This window comes from Cnephaeus nilssonii (assembly GCF_951640355.1).
Source record: "Cnephaeus nilssonii genome assembly, chromosome: 12".
Lineage (NCBI taxonomy): Eukaryota > Metazoa > Chordata > Mammalia > Chiroptera > Vespertilionidae > Cnephaeus > Cnephaeus nilssonii.
Genome location: NC_137083.1, coordinates 38,713,770 through 38,728,022, shown reverse-complemented (window position 1 = coordinate 38,728,022; position 14,253 = coordinate 38,713,770). Strand labels below are relative to the sequence as shown.

Below are 14,253 nucleotides of genomic sequence, written 5' to 3'. Positions count from 1 at the left end.
TCGACCAGCTGCCTCCTGCACACCCCCAACCGGGGGATGTGCCCACAACCAATGTACATGCCCTTGACCGGAATCGAACCTGGGACCTTCCAGTCCGCAGGCCGACGCTCTATCCACTGAGCCAAACAGGTTTCGGTTGGGGGGGGGGGGTGTTTCTTGATTAAAAATTTGGTCTATATTGTAATCGCTTTTGGTTTTTTTAATAAAAGGAAATTCACTTCTTAGATCATCATTGAATTTGCATCCTCTTTTCTTACTCATTATGTTAAAAATCTAAAAAAAAAAATAATTTATAATTATATTATAAATTATTATATACATATTGCTTAAAAACACAGTAAGTAGGTACATAATTCCATGAACATATTTTATTGTTAGTTTATAAATTAAATTAATTTGATTGTTATAAAGTAACTATATTTTAAAAATGATTTTAATCCTATATATTTTTTCTAAATAATAACAATAGTAACTTGTATTATTTTTCCTCTGAATTTGCTGTAACGTAAGTCGTGTCACTTTCAAGGCCGGCGCTAGACTTTTCGCCGCCACTATAAAATATAAATAATACGAGTACTGTCTGCTAAATTCAAGAAAATTTATGTATTTATGAAATAAATAAATAAATTACTTACCTAAATTATCTGAATAGCTGATTTGTAATGACATCACTTGTTTAACTAGCTTACTAGCACGCAGTATGATGTGTATCGTCTGAGAGACAGTTACAAAATGTTTTTGTCGTCGCCAATCCCAAAAAATGCCATTGTTCATTAAGTCCAAACAATGGTGGTAGAATTCTAACAACTGATCAACAATGCGAACTTTGATAAGCAGTTCTCAACAATTATTTGTTATTATTAAAGTTTAACATTATAAAATTAACAAAATAATATAAAACTCATATCCTGGCTAAATAGCCACATGGCCGCCGAAAACCGTATATTCCCTTCCCGTCCTCCCACCATTCCCTAGCTTGTCGTGCATTCTTTCCAAAAATCGGGACTTTTTTAAAACGTGTGGGACGCAGGACAAATTGTTAAAAATCGGGACTGTCCCGCCAAAAGAGGGACATCTGGTCACCTTATCCAAGAGCCATAAATTCAGTTGCTGTAATTCATGATTTCTAATTGTTTTTCATTATCTTTTCATTTATTACAAAATTTCCTCTGGTCTCATCAGCCTGGGATACAAGTAGCATAGTGTTGATAGTAACATTCCAAACTTCACTTTCTCTTGTCCGTATCTTCATAATACAGGAGATTGGGTTCCTCTTAAAATTCCAACCAGTTGTTTCTGGAAATCCCAAAGCAGTCCCTCGTGAATTCAAGAATTCCCCTTCAGTATCTCTGTCCCGAACCCATGAAGCCATCTGAGGGTGGAGCCTTAGCTGCTGCTCTAGACTTCCTGGGAGCTTGGGTGTGTGACCGAGGTGCGGTCCAGGCTCCTTCAACCACAAATCCCGAAGATGCCAAAATAGTGCCCCTTTCTCTGGGCTCTCTGCTCTGCTCAAACCATACACAGTGATCGCTTTGACAAGATACTTTTTTGAAGACTTCTAAGTCAAACTTGCACTTCAGGACTGAAGTCAAATTTGTTTATCTGTCAAAATAGTACCGCTGTGTGGCAAGAACTTAAAACTTTCAATTCATTTTGCTACCAGCTGTGAAATGAAGTGCTTCTTGATAAAATTTTAATTTATTGGATTGTATTTCAAAATTTGTCACAATGTAAGGCTTTTTGTGATATTTTTATCACATTATTTAGAACTTTTAAAATTTAAAATCACGTGATATTTGATGGCTCTGTATTGTGTGTGCTCTACAGAAGTGGGGAAATACCTTTCCTTACTTGTGTTGCACAAATAGTGCCGTGGGCCTCCTGGGAACAGTTCGTTCGGATTTTTGTCTATAGTATCTTCTTCCTTAAGGCTCAGAATCCCAGTCCAAGGGGCTAAGATGCCTTGTGGCTTCCCTCTTCCATCCTAGTCATTCTTTCAGATCATAGAAGAAAATTTCTTCATCTTGTCAAAACAAATTCAAAACAAAAATATCTAAATTGACTTCTAGACCTTTTTTAAAAAAATTAATTAGAAATGCTTAGATAACTGAATTCATTAGATTTAGGCTGGGACCATCCTTTCCTTGACCCTAATATTCATTAAATGTTGAAAAATTCAGAAAAGGATAATAAAGAAAAAAAGGTGGTAAATTCCTCACATAAACTGAGTTGTCAATGCAAGTATGTGTTCCTTGTTTAGATCCTAGTTTGAACATCCTATCTAATAAAGAGGGAATATGCTAATTGATGCTGTGGCAAAGATAGTGGCGCCCACAGCCAATAAGGAGGGAATATGCTAATTGACGGTCACACCCTCAAAGATGGCAGCGCCCACAGCCACAAGATGGCGGCACCCAGTCCCCTCAGCTCTGTCGGGGCGGCAGGCACGTGGCAAGGCCGGGCACCTGCCTCTGGAGTCCCCCAGTCCCCTAAGCCCCCAAGCCGCTCAGGGCTGGTCTGAGGCACAGGCAAGCCTTGGATGGCGGCTGCCCAGCCACCCAGGGCTACCTGAGGCTCAGGTAACCAGGCCTGGCCGAGGCTTGCACTGCTGGCAGTGGCAGCAGCAGAGGTGTGATGGGGCGTTGCCTTCCCCTGATGGCCAGGTCACCTCCTGCCCCTGAGGGCTCCCGGACTGTGAGGGGGGCAGGCTGGGCTGAGGGACCCCCCTCCAGTGCATAAATTTTCATGCACTGGGCCTCTAGTAAATGTATAAGACATTTTGGGAGAACCATTCCAAAGATTTGGACATGGAGTGGGTATTAGATGACATTAAACAATTATTAGTAACTAGAGGCCTGGTGCATGAAACTTCGTGCCCTCGGGGTTGCGGGGGTGGTCCCTCAGTCTGGCCTGCACTGTCTCACAGTCCGGGAGCCCTTGGGGAATGTCGGACTGCCTTGGAGGCGGGAGAGGCTCCTGCCAGGGCCGCTGCCCTCGCCAGCCGTGAGCCTGGCTTCTGGCTGAGCGGCACTCCCACTGACCACCAGGGGGCAGCTCCTGCGTTGAGCATCTGCCCCCTGGTGGTCAGTGTGCATCATAGCGACCGGTCATTCCGTCGTTCAGTTGATTTGCATATTAGCCTTTTATTATATAGGATCATCTAAGATAGAATACTGGAATTGTAGTTGTGAAGAAAATGTGTGTAGCGATAGATACTAAAAGAATTTAGGGATGAAATGTCATGATTCAAAATAGAAAAAGCAAATGTAGGAGAATGTTGACAATGTTTTCAGGTGTTTATACTATTTTCTGTATTTTAAAAAATAAAACCCTTTTAAAGACCAAGTTGTAATTATGCTATGTCTAGTAGCATTTAAAAAAGAAATCATGTTGTATTTCACTTCTTTTTATTTTTCTTCCAGCTATAAAAAATGTTTCCTTGAAACTAAGGTTTTAAAAAAGAAAAGAAAAAAAACTAGGGTGTTAAGTTGAATGTATTTTCATTGAATCATATTATTTCCTGTTGGAACTCAGCTTAATACAGTGGGCCTTCACATTTCCTGTCCCCAGTGTCCATGAGGGGTAAGACATCCTCATAGTAATAACAGTGATTCATCATAGCGGTCATTCCTAGAGAGGGTGGGAATGAGGGAACTTTAAGGAAGGTAGGGGTGTGATCATGGGTACTTTAAAAAAGTTTCATCGGTGATTCTAATCAACCTCTGGAGAAGGGAACACAGGTCTAAAAGAAAAGACGACTGTCCAATTCTTACTAAATGCTGGAAAAGTTCTTTTACAACTAATTTATTACTTCAACATTGTCACCCTTTAACTTTAGAAACCATCTCCCATGGCAGAATTTTCTCTTGAGTTTCCAGACTCGAAAATTATCTTACAAAATAACTGGACTCTCAGAAATCGTACGGTGATACACCTTCCACCGTGTCGTCCTCTGTTCCGTTACAGCCAGCAGGTGCCTGTGTGCGGCAGCCCTCATGGGAAGTGGGTGTGAGTGGTTTGTGAGGGCCCAGAAACAGCTCTCACTCTTAGGTCCTCTATACCAACACCAAGTTGCTCTTTTATTCAGCAACTTCTCCACATAGTTGTCCGAATCCTTTACCTTCCATTTGCAGTGGCCAGATGGCAGAGAACTGGCCTGCATCTAGGCAGCTATCTAATTCAATCAATCTGTACATATGTGTGGAGCTCCTACTCTGTGTAATGCACTGCCAGCTGGAATACAAACGTCAGGGAACATTTTCCAATCAGAAGCAATTAGCCAGTGTACAACGGCTACGAAGAGTAGAAGCATGGTGCGGGAGTGTCAGTGGTGAAAACTGGAAGTTAAACCATGTGACCCAGTGTGCCTGCCTGTGACTGATGGTTCAACTGGCCAGAGGCACTGCTGAGCTGCAGTGGAGCTGATGCATGCCCAGCCCCAGGGCGGGCGGAGGGTGGGGGGGATGGGGTGGGGGTGGGGGGAAGAGGGGTCATGGTGGTGATCACAAACCTGGAGCTCCTGTTGCAGGCCAGTCCCTTGGAGTTGCTCTTTTAAAGCTATGCCTCCCTGTGGAGAAAACAAGAGGATGAGGAAAAATCATCTATTTTAATTCTATTGTGTGTGTGTGTGTGTGTGTGTGTGTGTGTGTGTGTGTGTGTGTGTTTAAACTGGGAGAACAATACATGTGAAATTAAAACAATAATTTAGGGAAAGAACTACTAAAAGGGAATATTACAACTACAAAGTCTTTCAACAATAGAAACAAAACAATACTTTTATGCTGATTTAAAGTGTTTGATCATTAGAAAAGTCAAGTTCAAGTGTTACTGGCTGAATTATAATTTTTCTTTTCAAAGTCATTATTACTATAATGACTATTCATTTGATTGTGTAATATATTTATATTTTATGAACTATGCCATTTATTGTATCTTCTAAAGAGAAGTTTAGGCTTAAGAAATTGAGGGATCAACAGCAGAGCTGAAAAATAGTAATGTAGATGAAATTGTCTTTGCTTCTGCCACCTCATTCCGTTTTTGGTTTTATCTTTCCTGCTATGATATCCCTAATACTCTTACTTTACTGATCTGGATTCCTCCCCCTACCTCATACCCCAAAATCAGTATTTAGCAGAATTTAGTAGATGACTTCAGTGGATTACATTCTCCCTCATCACAAGAGTAATTTGCAAGTCACTGATCATCAGAGAGATGCAAATTAAAACGACAATGAGGTATCACCTCACACCTGTCAAAATGGCTACCATCAGCAAGTGACAAGTGTCGTGAGGATGTGGAGAAAAGGGAACCCTGTTGCACTGCTGGTGGGAATGCAGACTGGTGCAGCCGTTATGGAAAACAGTATGGAGTTTCCTCAAAAAATTAAATATGGAATTGCTATTTGATCCAGTGATGCCACTTCTAGGAATATATCCTAAGAGACCCAAAAACACCAATCAGAAAGAATGTATGCACCCCTATGTTCATAGCAGTGCAATTTACAATAGCTAAAATCTGGAAACAGCCCAAGTGCCCATCAGTAGATGAGTGGATAAAAAAGCTGTGGTACATTTACACCATGGAATACTAGACAGCAGTAAAAAAAGAAGGATCTCTTACCCTTTGAGACAGCATGGAGGGACCTGGAGAGTATCATGCTAAGTGAAATAAGTCAGTCAGAGAAAGACAAGTATCACATATCTCACTCATATGTGGAATCTAATGAAAAAAATAAACTGATGAACAAAATAGATCCAGAGATATAGAAGCATGGAACAGACTGAGGAATCTCAGAGGGAAGGTGGAGGTGGGTGGATGGGTGGGAAGAAATCAACCAAAGAACTTGTATGCATGTATGCATAACACATGGACTCAGACAATAGGTTGTAAAGGCCTGGGGCAAGAAGGGGATGGGGGCGGGCTAGAAGGAGTCAATGGGGGAAAATGAGGACACATGTAATACTTTCAACAATAAAGATTTAATTTTAAGAAAAAGTAATTTGGCACTAGCTGGTTTGGCTCAGTGCCTCAGTTTGGCACTGTGGACTGAAGGATCCCAGGTTTGATTCTGGTCAAGGGCACATGCCTGGGCTGTGGGCTCGATCCCCAGTGGAGAGCGTGCAGGAGGCAGCTGATCAGTGATTCTCTGCCATCATTGATGTTTCTCTCTCTTTCTCCCGCTCCCTTCCTCTCTGAAATCAATACAAACATATTTAAAAAAAAGAGTAATTTGTATATAATCCCTATCAAAAGTGAGGATTTCCAAATGGCACTGAACATGAAGCAGACTATTAGGGGGCCCGAGGGTCTTCGTTGTATCCCTGAAATAAATTAATGAATAACATTTCTTTGTTGTATCTATTAACAAAGATTTATAGCAATGTGCAAAGGCGAAAAGAGGGTTGCCTTAGAGAAATAGAATTCAGAATTCTGGGAAGTTGGAATAGATATGAACCAAACATCTCTACACCAAATAGATACAACCACATGTTTGTGTATTTGTATGATAAAGAGGGTGGCAATAACATCAGAGAAAACATACAGCATTAAGCACTTTACAGTAGCCATGTACATATAATAAATGTGTCAATGTATTAAAGAATGGACAGGAGGTACAGATGATTTCAATAATCCTTAGCCTTACCCACATATTAATGTGTATTATTATGAATAGTTGCAAGTGATAAATTTGCATCTTTTTCAGCATTTCCTCAGTGTAGACTTTTAATATACATGGGTTTCTATTTCTGCTTGGGAATTGAGGAATTTCTGTATGCCTTTTTTTTTTTTTTAAAAAAGAAAAATCTCATTTTATACTCCTGAGAAGGCAAAATCACCCAGTTTAATAGTGACAGAGTGACCAGCAGATTCACAGCTTTATAATCCTGACAATATAGCTGCTAGTAATAATGCCGTAGTGCTTACCTTAAACGCTTTAAAGTAAGTGCAATATAATGGGAAATTTCAAAGCTGTGACGTTATCTTTAAAAAAGTGGAAAGAGATCAACCAATGAACTTATATGCTTCAATGCATAACCCGTTGACACAAAGGGGTGGTGAGGGCCTTGGGGTGGGGGTGGGAGCCGGTTGGAAGAGGTAAATGGGTGAAAAAGGAGGACCTATGTAATACTTTCAAAAATAAAGTAAAAAAAAAAAAGGTAATAGACATATACAATAAAATTCCAAAATATATAAATGGCAAATAGTTCTTCCAGTTGGTTCCTGTCTCCCTGCTGGGTTATGCTCCCCAGATGCAACCATTGGTCTCATTTTCCTGTGGACCTCCCAGAGGTGGCCTGCGTTTATTTCTAATGTTTGTTATTTTATTTATTTATTTACTTTAGATGACTCCAGACTTGATGATAAAAGCATGCACTTTTTACACTGGACATTTAGTAAAGAGCCACTTTAGGTACGAATGTGAGTTTTTATATGCTATTTATTCCTCTTTGTGTTCTTATTCTTGATAGTCTCCATATGGAGAAAAGCTCACTTTTGGCCAGGTGTGCTGATTTTATCTATAGTTATAGTTACTTAAAATATGTTCTTTATTTCTTCAAGGTACCACTTTGTCTTTTTTATCTATAATAATAAAAGCATAATATGCTAATTAGACAGGACGTCCTTCTGGACGACCTTCCGGATGAAGCCGGGGCTGCGAGGGCCGAGGCAGAGGTGGCCGCCGTGGTGGCAGGGGCCGAGCCCCTTGTAAGAATTTTGTGTGTCGGGCCTCTAGTTTTTAAGTAAAACTTTAAAATTGAAAATAGAGGTCCATAATTCTCTTCTCTGGAACCCTTGGAGCCAGATGTGTTTTGGAATTTAGGTTCCTTTAAGAGAAAATTAAAAAAGGTAATCTCTGTATAGACCGTGTTTATTATGTAACACTAGAGGCCCAGTGCATGATTTAATCATGCACCTGGTGCACCAGCGGGCTGCCTGTCCGCCGGTGCACCAGGCCCTCCGAAAGCCTCCGGCTTGGCGGAGGCTTTCGAAAGGCCTTGTGCCGGAGCAGACAGCTGGCCAGCTCCCCCGCTTTGGCTTTTGATCGCGGGGGAGCTGGCCGGCTGTCCGCCGGTGCACCAGGCCTTCCGAAAGCCTCCGGCGCAGCCATGACACAGATGCTGAGCTCGCGGCGCCACTGGCGCCGCGAGCTCAGCGTCCTGCTGGCCCAATCAGCTACCCCGGCCACCCTGAGTCCCGCCCCCTGCGCCTCCTGCTGGCCCAATCGTGGGCGTAGTGGAGTGATGGTAATTTACATATTACCATTTTATTATGTAGGATTTTAGTGGTATCTGGGGCAGCACATTGGAACAAAACATATTTGAATATATTAGTATTTCTACAGTCAGATAGATATATACTCTAATTATGTGAAAAGAAGGAAGACTTTGACCAGCCATGTGTCAGATGCAGAGAGATTTTGATGCAAAATTACCTTAGGCCAGGTCTAGTTTTGCCTCTATATAAGTTATGAAAAAAAAACTTTTGAATTTAAGAATTTTCTGGGCTTCAGAAATATAGACAAGGAGAGTGCAAGCTCAAAGAAAATGCAAGGACTGCCTAGAAATAAAGCAATAAAAATAATTTATTTCTGTGCTGTGGTTTTTGAGGAGGTATTACTTTTTCTCCCTCTCAGTTTATTTAGTAATGTATTGCCATTAAAATATTATTTTATTTATGCCGAAACCAGTTTGGCTCAGTGGATAGAGCGTTGGCCTGTGGACTCAAGGGTCCCAGATTCGATTCCGGTCAAGGGCATGTACCTTGGTTGCGGGCACATTCCCAGTGGGGGGTGTGCAGGGGGCAGCTGATCAATGTTTCTCTCTCATCGATGTTTCTGACTCTCTATCTCTCTCTCTTCCTCTCTGTAAAAAATCAATAAAATATATTTTAAAAATATTATTTTATTTAGTAATGTATTGCCATTAAAATATTATTTTCTCTATTTTCTGCCTATAGCAGTTGGAAAGACATAGCAATTCCTCAAGTAAGGGAAGAAGACATTCTAGCTAAAAAAATGGAAATAGCAACTAAATATGACAATTTAAGACTTCAAAAATACACGTTTTATCACTGGCACTCTTATGTGAAAAGTATAAAAGAACAACTTAAAGGTAAATCCTTACATGGTAGCAATTATTTTCTATATTCCTGTATTCGAAGAATAAAAAAAATAATAGTTAAGCATAATTTATACTAAGGAATTTATAATTATTATTACTTAAAAAATATATATTTTATTTTTTCCATCACCATTTATTCTCCCTGTACCCTCCTCTACCTCCTCCTACCCCGTCCCCCCACCCCAATCACCACACTGTTGTCCATGTCCATGAGTTATTTCTCTTTGTTTTTCTTTTTTGCTCAATCCCTCCACCCTGCAGCCCCCCAGAGCTGTCAGCCTGTTCTCTATCTAGGAGTCTGTCTTGATTGGTAATTTATTATTTTTATGTCTAAAGAATTGTCATGAAACACAAAGCCATTAATTTAAAGTATTTAATAAGATTAGACTCAGGCATATTTTAAATAAAATTCTGATGTATTTTTGTGATGTACACACAAATCTTATATAATAAAGAGCTAATATGCAAATTAACCCTCACATCCTCACAAGATGGCTGCCTATGACCAGCTCGGCATGGGGGTTAGTGAGGGATGACCAAACGACTGAACAAGCAGGCTGCATGGGGCGACCAGGCCAGCAGGGGGGTTAGTGAGGGACAACCAAATGACAGAAGAGCAGGCTGCATGGGATGACCAGGCTTGTGGGGGTGGCAGTTGGGGGTGACCAGGCTGGCAGAGGGGGGCAGTAGGGGCCAACCAGGCTGGCAGGGGGGACAGTAAGAGGCAACCAGGCCGGTGGTTGGGGGCTGTTCAGGGCAACCAGACCGGCGGGGGTCGGGGGGCAGTTAGGGGTGACCAGGCAGGCAGGCAGGCAGGCAGGTGAGCGATTAGGAGCCAGTGGTCCAGGATTGTGAGAGGTTTAGGCCAGGCAGTCGGACATCCCCCGAGGGGTCCCGGATTGGAGAGGGTGAAGGCTGGGCTGAGGGGACCCCCCCACTCCCATGCATGAATTTCGTGCACAGGGCCTCTAGTATAAATATAAATAGGGACCTACTATGACCTTTCTTTACATAACAAAGAGCTGGTGTATTACAGATAGGTTTCAAAATTGACTATTTTTTGTAGAGAGCTCTGTATTCTTTATAGATATTGCATTTAATGGACACTTGAGGAACCCTAAAGAGAAATAATTTTCTTTTGCTTAAATCCTTTGATGGTTGTAATGAGTGGACAGTGCATGTATGTGATCTTAAGAGCAGGGATAGAGAACTATAGCCTCTTTTTAGGTTTTGTCCAGCTCACCAGAGACTGCTTGTTTATGGCTGCTGCAAATCGCAAGAATCATTCCCTCTTGATGGCAGCTATCACAGTAGATCCTCTGAAGGTTTTAACACCAGGGGAATGGGCTCTAAAAAAGCCACTGCCCTCTGTGAGTGGTGTATTGACATTTTATTCACATCTATTACATCTTAATTTATATGGGAAAGGTGATATTTACAGTTTAATAAAGTCTCAGGAGTACTATCTACTGCTGTAAAAAGTAATTAACTTCAGATGTAATTAAAACCAAACAAAAGCTATTAGATACAACATTGATTCATATTATAAACATGATAGAATATTAAATATTTTTTGGAAACAGTTTTAACTATATACAGTAATCTAATAAATTTTTTTTAGAAATACTATTGCGGTTACAACAGATATTCCGCTATAACAAGTTAATAATAATGCTACATAAATGGAGGGATAGAGCAAGATATAAAAGTAAAAAGAGAGAAGAAGAGCTGGTATGGTAAACTTAAATTTTTTATAATCTAAATTTTGCTGTTATATTGATGTTGCCTTAGATAATAATGTTATGTATGAAAAATACTAAAATCCTCACTATTATGTGCTTTTGATGTGGGTCTTTGTTCTTTTACCTTAATAATTTAAATTTCACTTCAGTTATCTAAAATATTTCCTAATAAATTCTGTTGTTTCATTTCAACTATAAACATCAAGAAAAAAATTTTTTAACCTTTTGTCTGAACTTATTGGTAAAGATACTAAGAATTTTGTTTAAACATGTATTTAAATAGATATCTAACATGGAAGAGAAACTATTTGATATGATTATAATAGAGAAATAAATGATAAAAATGGAATAAATTTATTTTTTCTAGATAAGATTAGATTGCTACTTATACTTTTTCATCATTCAATTTAATAAATTATAATCTTAATATTAAATTACTTTTAAATGGCTGAATTGCTAAGCTTAGATGATCATTCTTAACTGGACACCCATTAGCAACTAAGCAATTAAAATAGAGGACCCAAGCAAACTCCTCCAAATTTAAAAATATCTCTAGTTTGCTTAAGTTATTAATATATTATTATTTAATATTTTAGAATATTCACAGTATTTCCTGGGGTTAGACAGAAACATGCTGGAAATGTTTGTAGTTATATTGTTTAGTAGGTAATGTTTTATTAATATTCTTTGAAATGAAAAGCAGAGAAAAAAGAAAAGAAAAATAGGAAGGAATTAAACCTTCTGTTTTGTGCTTGCCCCCGAGGAAGGCAGGATCAATGCCTCCCACCCCAAACTGGTTCAGATGTAGAGACTGATGATCCTGCACACTTACGGAGAGAGAGCATGAAAAGATTGAATACTCACATAATGGTGCTAGCATCTGTGGTGGGATGAGATGTCTGCAGCATAGTTCTTGCTCCCTAGAGTTTATCACCTACTGGCATTGAATTAATTGCAGGATATCCTCTAGCATTTGCCATTTGTGGACTAAATTTTCAACTTTGCCAGTTAAAGAGTTACACCGTGGGTACCAATGTTTTAAGTCTTCTCATTCAGTGTTTTCCACCACTTTGTGTCCTAAGATAGAGTTTGGACCCCAGGGCCCCTAGTCTGATCATTGCTTGTCTAACAGGGAAGTAGGTAACTGTACAAGACCAATCTGCCCCTGTCTACTCCCCTCAAACTGAACTTCCCTGAGAGCAGACAGTATTGTTCTCTTAAGCATCTCCATACACTGAGCACAATGTTTTGCACACAGTAGATATATATTACTATATAATAATGCCTATTATCCTATCTTATAAAGAGGTAATATGAAAATTGACTATCACTCCAACACACAAGATGGCTGCCCCCATGTGGTCAAAGATGGCCACCCTCATGGGGACACAAGATGGCCACCACAAGATGGCCAACAGGGGAGGGCAGTTGTGGGTGATCAGGCCAGCAGGGGAGGACAGTTTTGAGGGACAAGGCCTGCAAGGGAGGGCAGTTAGGGGTGACCGGGCTGGCAGAGGAGGGCAGTTGGGGGGAACCAGGCCTGCAGGAGAAGGCAGTTGGGGGCGACCAGGCCAACAGGGGAGAGCAGTTGGGGGGGACCAGGCATGCAGGGGAGAACAGTTAGGGGTGGCCAGGCTGGCAGGAGAAGGCAGTTAGGGGTAATTGGGCTGGCAGGGGAGGGCAGTTATGGGAGACCAGGCTGGCAAGAGAGGGAAGTTAGGGGTGACGGGGCCAGCAGGGGAGGGCAGTTGGGGGCAACCAGGTCTGCAGGGGAGGACAGTTAGGGGTGACCAGGCCAGCAGGGGAGGGCAGCTAGGGGTTACCAGGCAGCAGGGGCGGGCAGTTAGGGGCAATTGGACCAGCAGGGGATCAGTTAGGCATGGATCAGACTGGCAGGGGAGTGGTTAGGGGGTGATCAGGCTGGCAGGCAGAAGTGGTTAGGGGCAATCAGGCAGGCAGTTAGCGAGCGGTTGGGAGCCAGCAGTCCTCAAGGGATGTCCGACTGCCCATTTAGGCCCAATTCCACCTAAACAGGTAGTGAGAGGGATGTCTCACTACCTACCCGTTTAGGTGGAATCAGGCCTAAATGGGCAGTTGGACATCCCTTGAGGGGTCCCAGATTGGAGAGGGTGCAGGCTGGGCTGAGTGACACTCCCCCAATGCACGAATTTCGTGCACCCGGCCTCTAGTATATAAAATAATAGTATTATCCTTAATGTGGATGTGGATTATAGTGTAGTTGATTCGGTGTCTAGATAAGACATTTTCTTTGAGCTGTGTGATTCCTTGCCCTCACAAGCATTCTGCATGCACCTAGGTGGAGTGAGGATGGCGGGTGAGTGCTGGGAGGAGAATAAGAAAACATTTCTGTGTGCTAGCTTTCCAACGCATGCTCTTACTTAGGCTCTGATATGTATATATATTAAAACAAAAGTGTGTGTATGTGTGTGTGAAGGGGTCAAACACTTACTCACCCTAAAGGCTTTTCCCTTTATTACGCAGTTTTCAGGACTGTTTGGAAAGTTAAAATTGGGACTTTCTGTAATGATAAGTCAGGCAAATCCCCAAATTCTTTATTTCTGTGCTTCCTCCCTCCCCTTATGCCACAAATACAGGTCCTATTGTCATTAGAAACTTGACACTGTGGGCTTTAGCTTCCTTGTTTATAAAAGAGGATGTTGGGCCACATATTTTGGAAAAAAATATTTTTATTGATTTTAGAGAATGAGAAAGGTAAAGGGAGAGATAGAAGCACAGATGAGAGAGAAACATCATTGATCCACTGCCTCCTGCACAGCCCCTACTGGGAGCAAGCCTGCAACCCAAGCATGTAGCCTGACCGGCAATCGAACCAGTAACCTTCTTGGTGCATGGGAGGATGCTCAACCACTGAACCACAAAGGCCGGCTGGACCACATTTTCAAGCTGGCTGTCTGTGCCAATGTTGTATGACAACTAATGGAAAAGACCTACAATTCTTTGGTGGTTCAGAGAATATTAAAAATGCTCTGGGTAATGATAATGTATGTACTGCTGATGATAATGTTTAATAGGTCCTATCATTGTGTCAAGCTTTGTACTTTATATATATCATCTCATTTAACCCTTACAACAATTTCATGGAATTTCTAAATTGTTTTCATTGGCAGTTGTTAAGACATGAAATTCAATTGAGAAAATGGAGAAACAGGATTAAAAACAAAAGAGATGTTGAAGAAGATATCGTTTCTGTTGAAGAGAGTCAGTCTGAAGTCTCTTTTGTAGGTGAAATTACTGAATGTGACATTTCACTGTTACCAGAAAGAGTAATATTGCAGGTTTGTATGAATTTATGTCTTAACTAGTTATTTTCACAATGTTTGCTTAAAGAGTGGTTTTATGAACCTTAC

At 41.1% G+C, this 14,253-nt stretch overlaps 1 protein-coding gene across 1 annotated transcript in view; it reads left to right on the top strand.

Moving 5' to 3' along the window:
* The window catches only part of FBXL13 (F-box and leucine rich repeat protein 13), a gene marked incomplete at both ends in the record, with an annotated part of 167,695 nt that overhangs the window by 21,236 nt on the left and 132,206 nt on the right, over positions 1-14,253 (top strand). The window contains 4 exons of the mRNA XM_079785446.1: positions 7,344-7,411; positions 8,959-9,113; positions 10,744-10,853; positions 14,014-14,181. Coding sequence (XP_079641572.1) covers positions 7,344-7,411; positions 8,959-9,113; positions 10,744-10,853; positions 14,014-14,181 — 501 coding nt within the window. The remainder of the gene's footprint in view (positions 1-7,343; positions 7,412-8,958; positions 9,114-10,743; positions 10,854-14,013; positions 14,182-14,253) is intronic.